This window comes from Cynara cardunculus (genome assembly GCF_001531365.2).
Source record: "Cynara cardunculus var. scolymus isolate 2C chromosome LG 9, CcrdV1, whole genome shotgun sequence".
Taxonomy (NCBI): domain Eukaryota; kingdom Viridiplantae; phylum Streptophyta; class Magnoliopsida; order Asterales; family Asteraceae; genus Cynara; species Cynara cardunculus.
The window spans coordinates 8,943,338-8,963,337 of record NC_037536.1 but is presented as its reverse complement, the minus strand read 5'-3'; the positions used below and the strand labels follow the sequence as shown (position 1 = coordinate 8,963,337).

Sequence of the window (20,000 nt, the reverse complement as noted above, 5' to 3'; positions counted from 1 at the left end):
GCTTGGTCCAAAACCGTCGAACATCAAGAGGACCGTGATCATCGGGAAATATTCGTTGCCCAAATGGGAAATCAAGGGCATAGTTGAGTTCATCTCGGGTGGTCCGCAACCAGGTGGGTTCTACTTTGCGGTTCCTCGTGGGACTCATGCCGCAAGGCTTGGGAATGAAGCGTCCATAGCACAGTATGTTAACCTCGAGGTCGGTTCAACCTACTCTCTCACGTTTTCGGCTACGAGAACTTGTGCTCAAGACGAGAAGCTCATCGTATTTGCTGGCGGCAACTCGGGTGAGCTTCCGATCCAAACGTTGTACAGTACAGATGGAGGAGACACTTACGCATACGCTTTTAAGGCAACTCGAAACATAACCAAGATCACGTTTCATAATCCTGGTATCCAAGAGGACCCCACTTGTGGGCCCCTCTTGGATGCCATCGCAATCAAAAAGATGGCTCCATTGAGATATTCTGCAGGTATTATATCTTTTCTCTACCTAATAGAATACTTTATAGAACTTATATTTATAATATCAAATTATAAAACGTTATATATAAAAGAGTTACAATTGGTTTATAGAACGTTTTAACAAGTTTTTAGAACATTTTAAAATAAAGTGTTCTTTTAGCTATTTTATTAGATGATTTTTGGTCCATCGTTGTAAATATTATAACCCACATGCCACATATTTTTATATCAATTTGATTTTTTTTTTAATTTTTAAATTACTTTCAAGATCTGTACGTAATTAAGACCTCAATAAATATACAGATTCGTACACCCAATAATTTTTAATGCATAAATTAATAAATGCTTCGACCAATAATTAAAGTTCTTGAATCATTATTATCAAATGTAAACATATTATGTCACCTGCATGGGTGGATCATGTCCGTCAAAGATCAAAAACATTTGTTGACTAGATTTTTTGGCAGTTGCTGAATGGTTTGATGCAGAATGATTAAGAGACTCTTATGATATAGTGCAAAATGAAATATAATTGTTTGGTAATTGTTTACGATGAAATTAGGGCGCTTAATGGTTAAGGGAGGCCTATGATACAAAATCATTCGGAGGGTTTTAAAACCGTTAAGAGGCAGACTTTTTTTGCCAAACAAGATTCACCTCTTATTGATTCAGATGTTGACTACAGTCCCTTATGGCCATATGCTTGCCTCCCCCAAGTCCCATCCAACATGCCCCCACCCCATTAATTTCCTGGGACCGCCACTGGGGATTGATCACGTGACACTACAACAAAATTGGGTTTATAGGTCACTCCCAATTTTTAACCGTCCTAATAGACCTCTTTATAGAACTTAATTTATAGGACTAAGAAAATAAAGTGTCTTATCTAAAGATGTTGTAATAAGTTTATATGACATTTTTTGATGTCGTAAAAAGTTTTTTTTAGGACACTTTTAATATAAAGCGTCCCATTAGCATCTTTATAAGACACTATTTGAAAAAAAAGTCCTATAAAAACAAGTGTTCTATAAAAAAATGAGTTTATAGGACACTTTCTCAAAAGTGTCCTATAAAGCTGTAAATGCGACACTTTATATTAACAAGGTCCTAAAAAACTTGTTAAGACGCCTAAAAGCGTCATATAAACTTATTACAACACCTTTAGATTAGATAGGACGCTTTATATTTTGGTCCTATAAAGCGGTTTATTGGGACGCTTAGAAATTGAGGATGTCCTATAAACTCAATTTTGTTGTAGTGTGGAAAACAAGTAAACTAAAATGTGTGCAATTTGTTTTATTTTTCTTTGCTTTTCTTTAATCTAACAATTATTAATTTTCTTGTAACACTTTTATGAACAAATATGTGATGTGTAGTTTCATTTTCTAGTGAAACATAAATGATTTGAAACACTCTTGATTGGTTTGAGCTTAGCTTCAAAGGTCAAAAGTGTCTGGAGGTCTCAGGTTCAAATTCAAGAAAGAACAAAAATCCCCTTGGGCCACGGAGGTTCAAATACGGTGACTCTTGGCTACCTACAAAGCAAGTGGTCGACCTGGGATTAGTCGGCTCGCATAGCGGGTTTGATATCTAGGTTAATAAAAAAATGATTTGTACGTAACAATCGATATATTGGTGTATATAGGAAATTTTGTGAAAAATGGTAACTTCGAGATCGGCCCATACGTCTTCAAGAACTACTCGACAGGAGTCCTCCTCCTCCCTAAAATACACGACATAGTATCCCCACTCCCCGGCTGGATCGTGGAATCGCTCAAACCAGTTAAATACGTCGACTCAAAGCACTTCTCAGTACCCTCGGGGCTATCTGCCATTGAGTTGGTTGGAGGCCGAGAAACAGCCATCGCACAAATTATACGAACCGTTCCCAACAAGTTCTACAAGCTAACATTCGTTATAGGAGACGCTAAGAACGGTTGCCACGGGTCGATGATGGTTGAGGCCTTTGCCGCTAGAGAAACCCTAAAGTTGAGACTCAATTCTCAAGGAAAGGGTGACTTTAAAACCGGAACTCTTAAATTTAAAGCGATTTCGACCAGGACACGACTCACGTTTTACAGCGCGTTTTATCACACGAAGCTTCACGACTACGGTCATTTCTGCGGGCCCGTGTTAGATGATGTTAAGGTTTGGTATTACTAGGGTACGAGGTATATTTGGTCCTTGAAATAATCAAGATTGTAACAAAACATATACTACAAATTTAGTAGATTGTGCATGGATTGCATGTCTCTAGGCTTGAGTTTCATAACTATTTGAAAATAATATATTTCCTCTTGAATTTGTGTTATTTGCATCTTTTGTATTAAAACTATTCCATTTCCTAGTTGTTGAATTGAATTTGACAAGATGTGTTTGTCTGGTTAAGTGCTTATTAAGTCATATTACTTTACCTGATGAATATGGTAGGGGTCAAGAACTTATCCGGTAAGTACGAGACAAGGACCAAGAGTCTTATCCCACTACAACAAAATTGGGTTTATAGCACTACTGGAAAACTGGGCATTTCCGGCGGATTTCCGGCGGAATTCTTAATTAACCTTATAAAATTAATTGATCTTTGAAAAAAAATGAATTTTCTAAAAACATTTCCGGCAGATTTCCGACGGAAGTATTTTTTTTTTTTATTTTTTTTTAATAGTCCGCCGGAAATCCTTTTAGAAAATTCATTTTTATTTTTATTTTTTTTAAAAATTAAACCTTTTCCGGCGTAGTATTTACCGGTAAGTGAGGGCGACGATTATTACCATGATAAGCGCTTACCGGGTAAATTATTGCATGCGATGTCGTTTTGGTGGACTAAAATCTTACCCTGTAAGTAAATATTAATGTTAAATTTTACCGGTAAGTATTTACCGGGTAAGTGTTTGAGAAACGACATCTAAAAGTTGACTACCACCTAAGAAACCTACTAGAAGCTATTATTGTGAAGGAGAAGATGAGTTCAACTTTTAAGGGAAAACTACTTAACAAGTGATTAGAACATTATTTGCATAATCCAGGGAGACGATATCTTAATATTTTATTTTATTCTGTTTTTGTCGATGTTATAATACAATTTTATGTGTTTTTGGGAACACAGTAATATTTTTATGTTTGAATTAAATTTACATTGAGAATCAACCATGGTTAGTAGGGCCTTCCCTTCCATTTCAGGCGTTTCTATAGACCTTGCGGGCCAGATTGCTATACTCTTTCTCTCCCACCAAGAAAGGTACATGCAATAGTTGTATTTGGTCTTTAGATAAGGTTAAAACCTAATCTAAACAATCTAAGGGGCTGTTTGTTTTTAATAAAAAAGCTCTTAATGTCGTCTTAAGTTTGAATTGGTCAGACATAAGAGGATTCAGTACGTTTGTTTTTTTTCCAATTAAGAGCTTAAAAGCTCTTATTAGGTCTGAAAATTTAAGTGGTTGTGAAACCTCTTATTACCTCTTATTTCAAATTGTCGCCTACCTACTCTAATCTCTTTGCGCTCGATTTCTCTAGATCAACTCTTCTGTCTCGATCTCTCATCTCTCAACTTTGTCAACTGTCGATCCATATCAACTCTCGATCTCTCATCTTCAAACTTCATATTTCAGACACAAAAAACAAACAGTCTGACTGATTCAGATTTCAGACTTCAGCACAACCTCTTAAAAATCAGAAGTGAATTCAGACTTCAGACTTCAACGCCTCTTAAAAAACAAACGCCACCTAAGAATCACATAGAAGATGCACAAAGAAAGATAATAATAAGAAAGAAGAGAGTTTTGAGGAAGCATAAGGCATTGTTGAAACGATGAGTCTTCTCTACTATTTATACTCATTGCATTTAGTTCAAGTTAGATGGTACAAGCCACGTGGAAAACTTCTATTGGAGAGTTTGTCCTTTGTCTTCAGATATGTAGGCTTTTGCATATGAACAGTTGACTTTCACAAAACATTAGATTTAAATTGTATTTATAATCAAATTATAGGGGCTTATATTGTAAATACCCTTGGAATATAAATACATTGTGTTAGTTTGTTTAGATACCTAAGTTTTCATATTGTAAACCATATCTTGTAATCCTTCCTCTCTCAGTATCAATACAAAGGAGATTTTTCCATTGATGATTTCATGAAGCTTTTGTTAATAGAATTTGATTATGGGTTTAACAATTGGTATCAAAGCAAAAGGAAAGTCTGATTTAATTTAATTTAATTTGGTCGAATTTTGAAATATTTTTGAAAGTTTTGAACTCTGCTTTGAGGATGGACTGTTTCTTGATCAATCTCATTGACTTTGAGGAATTAGTGATCATCTCTTGTTTCAATTGGTTCAGTTTTAGTAATGGAAAGAATCTGAATCAATTTCATCCTCAATTTGATAGATTTTGGTCATAATCTTGATTCTTTGAATATTTTTCTATTTGAACAGAGTTCTTGACAGTTTTGGGTTGATTTTACAAAATCAGCCTATTGTAATCCGTTTTTGGTACAAAGATCTTCATTAATTGTGTTGCTACATATATTTTGAGGCTCCGTGTTGAGTTGTATCAAATTTGGATGAGTTTCTAAACTGTTTTTTTGAAGATCTGAGTTTATCACAAAGTTGAGTACTAATTTATGTCGCATAGAAGCCTGCGATAGTTAAGTATATCGCATCAGTTATCTGCGATAGTTGACCATATTGCATCTGTTATCTGCAATAGTTGACGATATCACATAAAGAGGTTGCTATATGTTGCAACTCTTAACAAAAAAAAAAAAAACACACAACGAAAAGATTTGAAATGAAATCGTTTACGTGAACATATATACAGTGACTTTTAGGGGTCGTTTACTAAACGTTTATCCGATAAGTTTCTTTATCGGATGAACATGGCAAAAGTCAGAAATCTTAACCGATAAGAGCAATGATAAAGATGAAAAGTTTTACTTGGTAAGTGAATGTGATGACTCTTACCCAGGTAAACGTTTATCGGATAAATTGTTGCATACGATATCATTTTGATGTACTACAATCTTACACGGTAAAATAAATTACAATGTTAACTCGTAACAATAAGAGCTTACCGGATAAGTATTTAGGTAAACAGCCCCTTACTCAGGTAAGTGTTTGGTAAACTGACGTCTTAGCTTGATATTTATTACTAGAATTGTATAATATTTCATTTATAAAACCATTATAAGAAAAAAAAATGGCTGGAATTTAAAATATTAATTTAATAAACAAAAGGGTATTATTGAAAATATATATAAGTTACGTATAAAAATTATACTTTAACTTACATCAAAATGTATACCGTTTTGATGCAAGAAATGATGTAATGTCATACTCGACATTATCACAAATCACCAAAAATTTGATGGTATTTTAATCGGGACACTTTCTGAGTGTTTTTATAGGAATTTCAAAAACCTCAAGATCGGCCATGGTTGTAGTTTGCTTAAAAAAAACCATTCCATGCCCATGTTTACTTGAGAGAAAAGGTCTTTTTAGAGCATCTTCAACAACTTCTGTAAAATGGAAGAAAATGGAGCTTTTGAGCCAATATTTTGCTTCAACCATTTCCCCAAAATTATCTCCAATTACTCCCATAATTCTGTATGATGCCTAGAGACAAATCTACACCTCTCACTCATTGTTCTATAACAATGTATATGCAAATACACTTTCAAAATTTTCACCAGAAAGAATTCAACAATTAACTGAAATTTTTATTCATAAAAAGTCTGGTAAAGTACTAAAAGTTGCACCTCTAATCATTCCCAAGTTTTGACTTGAAGTTGCAGCACAAAATTACTCCCATAATACTGTGTTTACTCATGGGTAGAAACAAAGAAAATATTTGAATTAACATTGATCAACATCTGACGGTTGTAGTTCAATCACAGGACTTGATATGTTCAGGAATCAGCACGGGACTTGACTATGAAATTTTGACGACTGATGGGGTTCATGACCACGGGTGGTCCAGCAGTACGCGGCCATGCCTGGAACTTCTTGTCGGTCTCTTCCCACCATTCCTTGTTTGAAACCGTAGATGGAGTAGTACCTGTTCAAACAATGTAATACATAAAAAACGATGCTTGTAATACATAACCACAAGGGTGGTGCCTAATTGGTTTGAGCTTGGCTCCAAAGGTCAAAAGTATCAGGAGGTCTCAGGTTCAAATCCAAGAAGAAATAAAAATCCCCTTGTGGCCACGAAGGTTCAAATGCGGTGACTCGGGGCTATCTGCAAAGCAGGTGGTCGCCCTGGGATTAGTGGGCTCGCATAGCGGGTTGGATCCAGGCTAATAAAAAAAACGATGCCTGTTGGAAATATGTTCAAATTACCTAAGGGTCATTGGCCATGGGCCAAAGCAGTAGATCCAGGTCAAGGGTTCAAGCCTTACCAAAAGTGAGGGGTGTGGAAGTTTTTCCGTACATACATTTTACATAGTTCAAGTATATATGTTCAGATTAATATTGTGAGCGCATGTGTCTGTGTTGTATCTATACCTCCAAAAATCTTTTTGTCGGCAAAAATATGGTCACAGGCAAATCCAACCGCAATCGCTCCTGCAACAGCACCAAGAATCTTTGCTCCAGTCATTTCTTCAAGCTGAAGCATCAAAGGGAACAACTGGTAAGTTTAGCAGACAGCTTCATAATCCAACTGCAACACATACAATAATGCATAATACTTTGTGTTTAGAGCAAATTGCATGAAAATGCAACTTACTTTGGTCCGATTCCTACATTTTGTAACTTACTTTAACAACCATCATTTTGGTACCTCAATTGCGACATGTCAAACGTTTAGGTAGTTGGTTTACATCTAAAAATGCATGAAAATGCAGCGTACTTGGGTCCAATTCCTGTTCTGTGTAACGTACTTTGATCTTAATGTTTGAGATATGACATCATAGATACCAAAATAAAGGTTTTGAATGAATGTTATACAAAATAGGAATCATACCAAAGTATGTTGCATTTTCATGCAATTTGCCCTTTTGTTTATTTGAGTTTGACCATAACAGATCCAAAGTTCCAGTGTGGATTGTTCTGCTCGGATCATCTTACCGTTGTGAAAATCCCCACTTAGAGTTGGTTGTTCGGAGCTCAGGTGATAAGCACCCCCCCCCCCAAAGAAAAAAAACACACACACACGCACGCACACGGCTTCCACTAACAACTAATCATTGAACTGTAAATTTTAAAATAAATAAGGATGATTAATCAAGCTAGGCTGAGATGAATCAAACAAGGCCCCTGGTACTTATTATCCATGAAAATGTTAATGGCATCCAACTTGAAGTAATTTTTCTAAACTGAGATCAACTTCCGTCTGCTGTAGCCCAATTTAGAACAATTGTCATAGTTATTTACCCTCTATGCAAATTGGCTAATTTTGTGATTATTGCCCTAATCTAAAAAAGGTATTTTGCAAATCAAAATCTCTGGCTTACATATGTTTACACAATCCAAAAACAATTATATTATGTATTAAACTATTAACATTTAACATACAGTGCAACAGTCAATCGCTGCTCATGTGGTAAAGTAATATAAGGTAACTAGACAGGATGCTGCTTAAAACACTCTCTGAGGGATTAACTACTTGTTAAATACTTAAATATAAGTCGTGACACATATAATTAATAAAGATACAAGTTAAGATGCACTGAGGTGGATATGTCAAACTTGGACCTAAATTTCTTTTTTCTCGTATTAATTTATTTTTATTTTCCCATAGGAAAAAATGGTTGGGTGCATGCATGTTTTCTGCTGAATTTAACAATTAACGTTTAATAACAAGGAAAGGGTTTGTTCCCTATATGTAAGGGATTAACATCCGTATGGGATTCACTGAATTGGTTTGGTTTGGTTTGTACAGTGAGGATTAACCATGTCATAGGAAGAAGAAAAATTGTTTGCTAAGATAATTAGTTTCTTGGATTTTTGGAAGAAACTGCAGACCTCCAAAAAGTTGGTCAATCACTTTGTTTCGTTATAACTTGCAAGTTATATTTGTTCAATAAACGTTCTCAGGTCATATCAAATTGGTATCAAAGCTATCTTTGAGACCAGAGGCAGTAAAAAAGGTAAATGACCACGAAGTTACGTTGAGGACTAAGATCATGGAAGTGAAAACGACCATGTTGAATTGTTTCATTTGAATAGACGAGAAGTCTGCCTTGATGGAGGAACTAGTGCAAAAATTTGTCAAAGCACAAAAATACAACATTGGGGCAATACGGTAATACCATCAGGAGAAGGTGTGCCAACAATGGAGGGGCACATTCTCTTCTACATGACAAGAAAAGAGATAATGGATAAAGCCATTGACGAGATCAACAGGAGAAAATCTGGAAGGAAAAGCAGTGTGATTACGGTAATGAAATGCCAGAAGGCAGGGGATATGACTTGGAGACGAAGGCTAGGGGCCACCATGAACGGAAAACAAGGAGGTGGATCACCATGTGGAATAACAACCGGCTGCAAGAGAGCAAGCGGAGCTCAAAATCAACTGCCAAATGACGAGAGAAGGCCAAGAACAGGTAGCCACTTATTTGATGAGGGATGGTATTGGAACGAAACAAAGATACAAGGTTGTAGGAAAGCCCTAGTTTGGACATACTTGCTCCCCAATTTGAACCTAATTTGAGACGAAGATATGGAGCCCTCTCTAGGCATGCTAAATTGGGACCCAAAATTGATTGTGAGTGGTTGGGACAACAGCTTTGAGCAGTCACCTTGAGGACAAGGTCTATTTTTGGTGGGGAGTAATGTTAGGACTCATATGTGGACCTTGGCCCGGTTTATTAATTAGAATATAATAATAAGAAAGGGTTTAATCCCTATACATAAAGGATTGACCAAATCATTAGAGACAAACATATTGTTTGGTAAGATAATCATTAGTTTCTATGGTTTTTGGGAGAGACAGCAAACCTCTCATAAGTTGGTTAATGACTTTGTTTATCTTACTAGTTATTTCATCCAATAAACTTACCCTGTTCCTATCACTAAATTGACCCTGAGAAGCGTAAGAGCATCGAGCATTATAACTGAAACTGTGTTAAAGACTTAAAGTGAACTGAATGCCAGGTCATCCCTCCAACCACTTCTACAAGTGCATTGATATTATATTCCACAAGTAAAACAGGTGGAAGTAGAATGTTGGACAGGAAAGGAGAGGATGGCTATCACCATAAACTGAAACTAAGTTAAAGTGGACTGCTTGAGGGATAAAAATCATATTGCAATTTCAGATGTTATCCTATAGCCACTAATGAATGAGGTTACAAACTTGCAAAGAGAATTTGTAATCCACGTACATGTTTTTATAAACCTAACAAGTAACAGCTAATAATACACAAGTTTCTAAACACACAGTTTCATGGATATAAAACAAAATGACACACTTGTGCTTCAAACGTAAAAGCACTCAAAGGAGAGGGTAAAAGTAGAATACTAAGGATTAAGCGAGTGTTTTTCTATTGATTGCTAAGAAGAAAAAGTAACTATGTCCGCAAATTGGATTTTCCATAGCAAAAGAGACGAGTGTCATAAGGACAACTCTAATACACTCAAATCTAATCACAACAAGCGAAATAATTCTAAGGGAGCCTGATTAGGGAAGTAAAAATGTTCACATGGTGTATGGTACTCTTTCCCAACTATCACATGCCAAATAAATTTGCACACAAACTCTGATCTGCATCCACGAGGACCATATCCACCCCAACCCTAGAATACCAATACAAACAGCCATAATCCAAACTCTGGGGCTCATTTTTTATTGTCCAGATCCTGGAGGTGTAGAAGGTGCTTTTCTAGAAAAAAAAGGGGTGCTTCCATCCCATGCCAGATACCTGTATTGGAACTCTTGACCATGAACACAAGGGGATAAAAATTGGGGATATGAGAGGTGCAATTTTGGACACATTTTTCTCTTAAAACAATGAGAAACAAGGCTAAAATTCTAAAATGAAACTCAAATCTTATGAGCAATATACAACTACAAAACAACAAATTATTTTACCTTAACAGCTTGGACTAACTAAAGTAAGTGCACGATATGACATAGATTAAGTATGTGCTAAACTGCTTATTATTTATTTATTTAATATATAAACTATGAGAGATTTTTTTTTCTTTTATTGTTATTTTTAGAGTCGTATATGCACATCCTTGCAGTCTGGGTGCTTTGCATATGGGATGAGGGAAACAAGAAGCAAAATGATAAACAAACTGAGGCAAGCCTTGGAGAACAAGTAACATTCCTCATGTGACTAGATTTTCATGGATTCAAGTTATAGGGAAAACCTATTTTCAACAATACAAAAATCAAATGCTTACATCTGCAATCAGTCTCCATCCCTAGCTAGTTCTCTCCTAACCAATATCACATGATATTCTTTAAAAATACTATTGAGTGAAAGAGATGGGAATCTTCCATGGTCTCCAAACAGACCAATTCCGCTCAAGATTGTTTTCTTTTACACCCACATCTAGAAACCCCCTCTTAGTAGAAGTCACCCTGCTCAATGCATCCAGGAGATTATGTTGGCCAATACCATCATCACAAGTAATGTGCACTAATTTTCCCAACATCCACTACAATCTTACTTTGTATCCTCGTTTCTAATCCTGATCATCCTTGTGTGGCAACATCCTACTCAATGCATAATAATTCTATAGTTGCCATACTCCATTCAGAAAAAGAGAAGAGTTCATATTTGACTTTTTTGGCATTAAATGATTAATGTTTTAAATTTTATATATTTAAAAATTCGGCTTTGAGATTAAAAATGATCATCTTATTAACCATAAATCTGTTTGCAATGATAAAACACTTAAACACTTGAAAGCTAAAAACACCCATTTCAATCTTAAATTTGAAAAGCAGAAGGGTTGAATGTATAAGACAAGAAGGGATCATTTTCCGGAAAGATGGGTAATAGTCTGCTCATAAACAGGGAGAAGACTTCTACCCTATTGTCGGAGCACTTAGAATTACTGAATAGTGAATACAAAAACTCTTAAAAAGCTTGCTGCCGAAGTTGAATGCCTAAATACCCCAATTTCTCTATATTACATATTTTGTAGCATAGGTGTTTATCAATAGTTACAAACATGTCTTCTGCAGGATTCTTCAGCTATCTGTAGATAAAGCATCCTTATCTAACTTATGATAGACAGGTTTTACTTGAATGCCATGCACCTAGAGGTATTGCTTTAACTGTGAACATCCTAACTTGTACATCAAGCTTCTCAAAGATTTCATCCATTCCAAACTGACCTTGTGAAATCTCCAATTTTTTACAGGGTTACCAAACCTTTGTGTTGATGATTATCTTATTTGATTGGATACCATTGTGTTTACACATAAATGACTTCTTCCTATTACAAATGGAGTATACATTATTGTTAAAAAACCATTTACTGTATCAAAATGGTAAAGCAAAAAACAACTTACAGGAGATAAAGGAACTGGTTTTTGTTAAGTACCCACAAACTTATAGCATAATGACAAATATGAACATGTAGTAACTTAGTAAGATTAGGATAACCAAATTTGACAAGCAATGTGAGGCTTAGACCATACCATCCAACACCCAAAGACAAGTTATCAATATCAAGAATGCCTTGTAAAGATAACAAACTTCTCACCACCATCACACTTGAACATTGCAAGTTGCCAGACGTAATGCCAGCTGGATCCTTCTTTTGTAGACTATGAATATCTACCACATGAAATTACCAATGTACAACAGTAAACACTTCTAACATCTCAACTTTGGTCTCTCTTTAGATTCTTGCTGAAGATTCAGCAAATACCACAGTTTGCTCTACCTGGTAATGGAGTTCTACATTTATCATTACCTCTGTGGTCATCTTTGAAGTTGAAGCACACAGTTAGAGATCGGTCTATATATTGAAGAACAAGATGACAAAAGAATATAACTCCCTGTGAACGAAAGAGTCAATGGAGAAAAAAGGCAAACTCCATTTTCAGCCTATTGCGTTAACAACAAAACATATAACCCGATTTGAAAGCGTACATATCCCACTAGGCCACTACAAGGCAAAACAAGTTCAGCCCCTAACATCTCAACATGAAATGTCTCCCACAAAATTCCTAATTCTCAATGAATGAAACTCCCTCTAATCCCAAAAACTACAAGTTACATTTCCATTATCAATGTCATCCCAGTTATAACCTTTTTGACAGAAAACTAAGTAATATCAAACTCTAGATAAAATATACAAACAGAAAATATTGGTACTACCTAGCTAACAAAATTATATAAATTGTGCCAAGTGTCATATCAAAAAACAAAGTCTACTTCTTTTGGAAAGGATGGAGTGCGACATAATTCAAAGAACAGTCGCAGCACTAGTTCATAAAGTACAAAAACGACCTAATTTTACTTTTGATTTTGAGGGATATAGGAGCTTGTGCAGCTTAATACTAATCTCACGGACCTTCTGTTAGCAAATCGATGGATCCCATATCTAGATTTCTCCTTTAAAACACAAAACTTTAGATTAAATAGAACATATCATCACAATTTCATGAACTAATTGCAAGCAATCTATCCGAAATACAAATTTACACAGAAATAAATTATCAAGAAAATCATTCAGATTACCTCTGTGTAATGCAAAAGAACTAAAATTGAGCCCTAATCCGCAACCAAAACGAATAGCGAAGATGAAGATCCTTGCGGCGGGTGTAATTTATTCAGTCGAAGAACTAAATTTTGCAAAAAGGCCCTCGCTCCATATTTATTTTTTCCATCTAGCCATTCATCTATGAAAATTGGACAAATTACATGAAAAAATAATTAACTTTAATTTGATTCCTATTTTGAATAATATACTTTTAAAACTTTTATTTTGGTACCTAAGATGTAATGTATTAAATATTTAAGTACTGGGATAACTGGTTGAAGCATTATCTCTTTCTTCCAATAAACCACAATACATAAAAATTAATTTTAGATTGAGATATTCATGTCAGCAAATAATACTTAGTTGGATACCAGATCACTTGTAACATCAGTATGGTAACCGGATAATGCTAAAACCGGTTACCCCGGTACTTAAATGTCTAGAACTTTATATCTTAGGTAACAAAATGAAAGTTTTGAAAGTACGTTACAAAAATATGAATCATGTTAAAGTAAGTTTACTTTTTCATGCAAAATTTGCCCATAAAAATTTAAGAAAATATAGTAGAAGTTATTTCTTAAATTTTATTATAAATATCAGGATAAATTGTTGCATACAATGTGTTTTAGTGAATAAAATCTTACCCGGTAAATAGATAGTGTTGAATTTTTACCGATAAATGTTTACCGGGTAAGTGTTTAGGTAAACGGCCCCTTAGTCGCATATTTTCATCTTCACCATCCATCAGACTCACCACCACTGGGCACCACCATTGTTGAACCTCTGGTCACCCGAGGTACACCCAAATACAGATCAATCTCTCCACCTTCATTTCCTATTTCTTCACTATGTGAAATATGTACAGAAAATGATGAATCTGTTGAAAAAAATTAGATTTGAAATATGTACATTGAACTAAACAAATAGGCATTCTGGTAATAATGAATCTGTTGAAACAAATAGGGATTTCAAGTACTTGTTCGAGCAATCGATATTTTTTGAAGAATCGCTAAATGGAAATCAACGAGATTGTGTACCTGTTGTTCGAGCAATCGATGCAGAGAGAGACAAATTCAAGCAATAGCGATGCTCAACAAGATTCGACGATAGACTCGAGCGATGGTGATGAGATCAACGAGATTGGACGATGTTATTCGACAATAGACGAGCGATGAGAAGAGAAGGTATTCATATATTTTTTATTTAATTTTGATTTATTTTTTAATATAAATCTTTTAGATCATATATTTTTTTATTTAATTCTGATTTGTTTTTTAATAGAAATGGGTAAGTAAATACTTTTATTTAATTTTAAAAATTTTAAACTTTTTCTTAATCTTTAGATAAGCTCAAAAAAATGTTCCTAAAAATTGATGCAACTTTTTAGAGACATTTTTTATAAAAAAAAACTTCTCTAAAACTGTTAACGACATTTCTTACACTGTATAATTAGTCTATAAATCCTTCTTTAAATGTCATCCAACCTTTAGTTACGATTCTCATTTTTGTCATTTAAATTCTTCTATATAATGTAGTTTTAGATACACTTCTAAAAGCTTCTCAGAATATTTCTTCTTTAAAGCTCCTTCTTCCTGTAGTGTAAATATTAACGAATGTCGTGATCATAGACGATTGTATGACGAGGATATCACCGTCGACGATAATCGTATTTGTGGATAATATTCTGGTATGTCGCTGTTATAGAATTTTTACCCAAACAGTAGCACTATATATATATATATATATATATTATGACGTGAGCATATAAAACCTACAGGCCGAGTCCAATGTAACCGGTTACATAATAATTGCTATGGACCCAACTTTTTTTTTTAAGAAAAGGTCATTTTTTTATAATCTCTTACTGTATTGATCCTAAGAGTAACGAAAGGTGTAGAGATGGTTTATCAAACGCTTATCGAGTAAGGGGCCGTTTACTAAACGTTTACCAGTAACTTTCCTTACCGGATGAACATGACAAGGTTCAAAAATCTTACCCGGTAAGAACAATGATAAAGATGAAAAGTCTTGCTCGGTAAGTGAGGGTAACAACTCTTACCCGGGTAAGTGCTTACCGGGTAAATTGTTGCATACGATACCATTTTGATATACTACAATCTAACTCGGTAAAATAAATTATGGTGTTAACTACTAATGGTAAGCGCTTACAAGGAATGGATCCAAACATATTGATTAAGAGAAACAACATATGTTTTATTCAACCCGAATTTAACCAATCTAAAGCGTTATCGTGCATTTTCTACCGCTTATATCTGCTATTCAGTTTAAATTAATCTAACTCGAGAAGAAGCATCCTTTGAATTCATCCTTCTCAGTGAGAAACTGCGAAAACCTTGACATCATCCAAGATAGGGCCGCAAAAGTGACCATAATCGTTGAGCTTCGTATGATAAAAAGCACTGAAGAATGTGAGTCTTGTTCTAGTCGAAATCGCTTCAAACTTAAAGCTTGCGCTTTTAAAACCTCCTTTTCCTATAGACTCGTAGTTTACTTTTAGGGTTTCCGATGCCGCAAAAGCCTCCACCATCATTGATCCATGGCACCCGTTCTTCGCATCTCCAATCGTGAATGATAGTATGTACACTTTCTTAGGCACCGTGCGAATGATTTGTGCGATAGCAGTTTCCCTCCCTCCAACCAGCTCGATGGCAGCTTGGCCCTCCGGCACTTGAAAGTGTTTCAAATCGATGTATTTTACTGGTTTCAGCGACTCGATGATCCAACCGGGAAGTGGTGAAACTACGTCGTGTATTTTGGGAAGGAGGAGGACTCCGGTTGAGAAGTTCTTGAACACGTGAGGTCCAATCTCAAACCCACCATTTTTCACCAAATTTCCTGCATTGTGTTCATCAAAACTTACTCAAATCATTTCATTACAACGATTTTTTTAAAGTGTACTACAAAACCTGTTAAGACGTCCAAATGGGGGTCCTATAAACGTACCGTAACACATTTATATATGACACACAATTGTTTGGTCTAATAAACTTAAATCCTATAAATATGAATAAGTTTATCAACACACTTAAATTTTTTCGGCATCATATAAACTCAATTTTGTTGTAATAGCACTACAACAAAATTGGGTTTATAGAACACCCCCAATTTCTAAGCGTCCTAATAGACCGCTTCATAGAACTTAATTTATAGGATCAAAATATAAAGTGTCATATCTAAAGGTGTTGTAATAAGTTTATATGACGCTTTTGGGCGTCTTAACAATTTTTTTAAGACATTTTTAATACAAAGTGTCGCATTAGCAACTTTATAGCACACTTTTGAGAAAATGTCCTATAAACTCAATTTTTTATAGGACATCTGTTTTTATAGGGCAGTTTTTCAAATAGTGTCATATAAAGTTGCTAATGAGACGCTTTATATTAAAAGTGTCCTAAAAAACTTATTACGACATCACAAAACGTCGTATAAACTTATTACAACGCGTTTAGATAGGACACTTTAATTTTCAAGTCCTCTAAACTAAGTCTTATAAAGAGGTCTATTAGGACGCTCAGAAATTGGGAGTGTCCTGTAAACCCGATTTTGTTGTAGTGTATATATAGACAGACATGTTACCTCCAACGTAACGTAGAGGAAGCATCTCTTTGATGGCAATGGCATCCAATAGAGGTCCACAGGTAGGGTCTTCTTGAACACCCGGGTTATGAAAAACGACCTTCGCTCGATCAGAAGTAGCCATGAAAGCGAAAGCGTAAGTGTCTCCTCCATCGCTGCTATACAAAGTTTGAATCGGAAGGTCTTCCGACTTGCCAGAAGCCAAGACCCGCAACACCTCGTCTTGAGCACAAGTTCTTGTCGCAGAAAATGTGAGGGAATAAATCGACCCGGCCTTCACATTAACAACTTGCGATATAGAAGCTTCGTTTCCGAGCCTTGCTGCATGGGCCCCACGAGGGATCGCGAAATAGAAGCCGCCTGGCTGGGGCCCGCCGGAAACGTACTCCACAATGCCGGAAATCTCCCATTTGGGTAAAGAATACTTCCCTACGATCACCGTTTTCTGGAGGTTTGATGGTTCTGGTGCTTTTTCGAAGTTCCCGTTTGCAAGATACCCTAAATAAACGACGAAAACGGCGAAATGCATTAAAATACAACATGAAGTTTGTAATTTGTAACATGTCGATTTCTAACGTTTGATTACGTGGATGCCAAATTTATTATCCACTACTATGCATTTTGCAATCAATAACCAAACTAAGCCACCCACAAAAAAATTAAGGGCTTGTTTGGCAATAGTTGCTGAATGATTTGCTACAAGATGATTAAGTGGTCAGAATGATTAAGAGACTCTTAAAATATAGTGCAAAATGAAATATGGTTATTTGGTAATTGTTCAGAATGAAATTAGGGGGCTGAATGGTTCAGAGATGCCCAAGACACAAAATTATTTAGAGGGTCTTAGAACCATTAAGAGACGGACTTTTTTTGTTAAAAAAGATTCACCTCTTAACGATTTAGAGACCATCCATTAATGTAACTATTAAGAAGTAAATAAAGCGTAACTAATAAAACCCAAAGAGAGGTGCTTACCATCAAGAAATGGAGTAGTCGCATAAGCTTGAGAGAAGAGGATAGAGAGAAGAACAAGAGACATGAACAAGCCCATTTTTGTTTGTCGTAGGATAACTTGCCATTACAACCTTAATATATATATATACAAGATAACCACTACAATAACTTATAGGTATTTGGAATTGCTTATAAAAAAAAATTATTGACTTATTTCGGTGTGGTACCGTTAGTAAGCACTTTTGAGTGTTTGGATAAACAACTTATACCGATGTTAAACTGGTAATAAGAAGTTTTTGAAGAAGTTAAACCCTTATGACTTATAATAAGTTGATAAGTACTTTTGTAAGAAATAATCTCCAGCACAAACCAACAATAAAACGTCTTATTTAAAAGTGTTACAATAAGTTTGTATAATGTTTTTGTGTGTCTTAAAAAGTTTTTTACGATATTTTAAAAAAATAAAGGTTTATATTAGTTATTTTATAAAATGAAAAGTGTGATACAAAAACCTATGTTTATAGAATACTCTTGAAAGGCGTTCTATAAAAATATACGCATGAGATGAAAGTGTTCTATAAAATAACTAATATAACATTTTATTTTAATAATGTCCAAATTTGTTAAAACATATAAAAACGTCATATAAACTTATTGTAACACTTTTATATAAAATGTTTTATAGTTTGGTTATATAAGACCGTCTATTAAAAGGTTTATACACCTTTAATGTTTTATAAACCTGATTTCAGGATGGACAGTCCTCGAGTGGGGTCCCATGCACCTACTTAACTGATTTCGCAAGTAATTTTTTCTAGGTATGAAACATTAATTCACTAAACTTTGAGTGGTGCTCTGTGATGTTAGAAAACACAAGAAATATCAACAAAAAAAACCAAATAAATCTCTCGAAATCAACCAAAAAAACCGAAAAGTCTATCGAAATCAACCAAAAAACCGAGAAGTCTATTAAAATCGAATTTAGAGGCCGTTTATCAAATGCTTACCCGGGTAAGCGCTTACCAAGTAACATTACCTCACTGGATGAATATGGTAAAGACCAAGAATCTTACCCGGTAAGAGCTGAGACAAGGACCAAGAATCTTACCCGGTAAGAGCTGAGACAAGGACCAAGAGTCTTACCCGGTAAGTATGGGCTATGACTCTTACCACGGTAAACACTTATTGGGTAAATTGTTGCATACGGTGTCATTTTGCTGGACTAAAATTTTACCCGACAAATAAATAATAGTTTTAAATTTTACCGATAAACACTTACCCAATAAGCTTTTGGTAAACAACACTGCAATTTATGTATATACAAGTATTAAAGTGTAGAGGGACAAACCACGTTAAAGTGGCACAAAATTAGGAGCAAAATGCTGGGGGTGAAGTTGAGTGCGTCATTGGTTATGGCGACAGTAGCTCTGTTTTTGTTGCAAGAATTGAATGAACCTCTGCCACTTCTCTTTAATTCCACTTTGCTTATCATTTTGTAAGCAATAAATTACATAAATGACCCATGTGATTTATTGAAAATTATAATTCTAACTTTTGAAACTACAGTTCACTTATCTGATAAACATTTATTGGTAAAATTTAATATTATCGTTTACTTATCGTACAAGATTTTATTCACTAAAACACATCGTATGTAACAGTTTATCCGGGTAACCGCTAACCATGGTAAGATTCCTCTTCTTCACTTACGGGGTAAGACTCGAGATTCTTGTCTTCGCTCTTACCGGGTAAGATTATTAGTCTTTGATATATTCATCCGGTAAAGTAAAGTGACTTAATTGGTAAGCGTTTATCCGGGTAAGCGTTTGGTAAACGACACTTTAATCACGTAAAAATATATGTTGCTTATTTGAAATTTTATGTTGCATTTTGGACATTTTGTATTTGACGTAAATCTCAACGCTGTTATGACCAGGGGCGGATCTAGTGCATGGTGGTAGGGGTCCTAGGTAGGCCCCCCAACAAACCCACAAATTTTTTTTATAAAGAAAAGCTATAACAAGATTTGTTTAGTAAAAAATTTTATTGTGCGTCCAACAAGAACAAGGCAAGGGCCCCCAACTTGATATTCTGATTATTAATTAGTCCATTTGCAGCATACACTGATATTATTGTTTGAAATATAAAATATAAAAATTATACACCTCGATGAATTAGTAGAAATCAACTGAAAATCGACTTGAATAAGTTATCTTTATTCGATTAACTGAACCGTTTAATCCGAAAAAGAAAACCCAAAACTATTTTATCCGGATTAGAGATGGCCAAATGGGCCCGGCCCGGCCCGTAACCGACGGAGGAC

The 20,000-nt window shown here is 35.1% G+C and overlaps 3 protein-coding genes across 4 annotated transcripts in view; 1 reads left to right on the top strand and 2 right to left on the bottom strand.

The window, feature by feature from the left end:
- Nucleotides 1-2,734, top strand: part of LOC112518662 — a 3,141-nt gene extending 407 nt beyond the window's left edge. The window contains exons 2-3 of the mRNA XM_025126437.1: nucleotides 1-473; nucleotides 2,111-2,734. The exon at nucleotides 1-473 is cut by the window's left edge and continues 25 nt beyond it. Of these exons, the coding sequence (XP_024982205.1) occupies nucleotides 1-473; nucleotides 2,111-2,628 (991 nt within the window). The 3' untranslated portion in view covers nucleotides 2,629-2,734. The remainder of the gene's footprint in view (nucleotides 474-2,110) is intronic.
- Nucleotides 2,735-6,142: 3,408 nt separating this feature from the next.
- LOC112518726 lies at nucleotides 6,143-13,172 on the bottom strand. Of its 2 annotated transcripts, none has more exons than XM_025126525.1 (3): nucleotides 13,105-13,172; nucleotides 6,962-7,064; nucleotides 6,143-6,512 (listed from the first exon to the last, which is right to left on the bottom strand). In XM_025126525.1, the coding sequence occupies exons 2-3, from the start codon at nucleotides 7,053-7,055 to the stop codon at nucleotides 6,364-6,366; spliced, it is 243 nt and encodes an 80-aa protein (XP_024982293.1). In that variant the 5' UTR covers nucleotides 7,056-7,064; nucleotides 13,105-13,172; the 3' UTR covers nucleotides 6,143-6,363. The 2 variants fall into 2 exon arrangements, with proteins under 2 accessions (XP_024982293.1, XP_024982291.1); XM_025126523.1 differs by lacking the exon at nucleotides 13,105-13,172 and adding an exon at nucleotides 12,122-12,372.
- A 2,249-nt stretch (nucleotides 13,173-15,421) lies between these two features.
- On the bottom strand, nucleotides 15,422-17,786 carry LOC112518646. The gene is made up of 3 exons (XM_025126419.1): nucleotides 17,699-17,786; nucleotides 16,724-17,221; nucleotides 15,422-15,982 (listed from the first exon to the last, which is right to left on the bottom strand). Exons 1-3 carry the CDS (start codon nucleotides 17,772-17,774, stop codon nucleotides 15,459-15,461), a joined length of 1,098 nt encoding a protein of 365 aa, XP_024982187.1. The 5' UTR covers nucleotides 17,775-17,786; the 3' UTR covers nucleotides 15,422-15,458.
- Nucleotides 17,787-20,000: the final 2,214 nt, after the last annotated feature.

Bases quoted from the DNA above. Each gene is read 5' to 3' on its own strand.
- LOC112518726 (XM_025126523.1), bottom strand. The intron at 6,513-6,961 runs GTATAGATACAA...TTGTTTGAACAG, and splicing joins CGACAAAAAGATTTTTGGAG to GTACTACTCCATCTACGGTT.
- LOC112518646 (XM_025126419.1), bottom strand. From the start codon at position 17,774: ATGGGCTTGTTCATGTCTCTTGTTCTTCTCTCTATCCTCTTCTCTCAA. The intron at 17,222-17,698 runs GTAAGCACCTCT...TCGTTTATTTAG, and splicing joins GACTACTCCATTTCTTGATG to GGTATCTTGCAAACGGGAAC. The intron at 15,983-16,723 runs GTAACATGTCTG...AACACAATGCAG, and splicing joins TCCTCTACGTTACGTTGGAG to GAAATTTGGTGAAAAATGGT.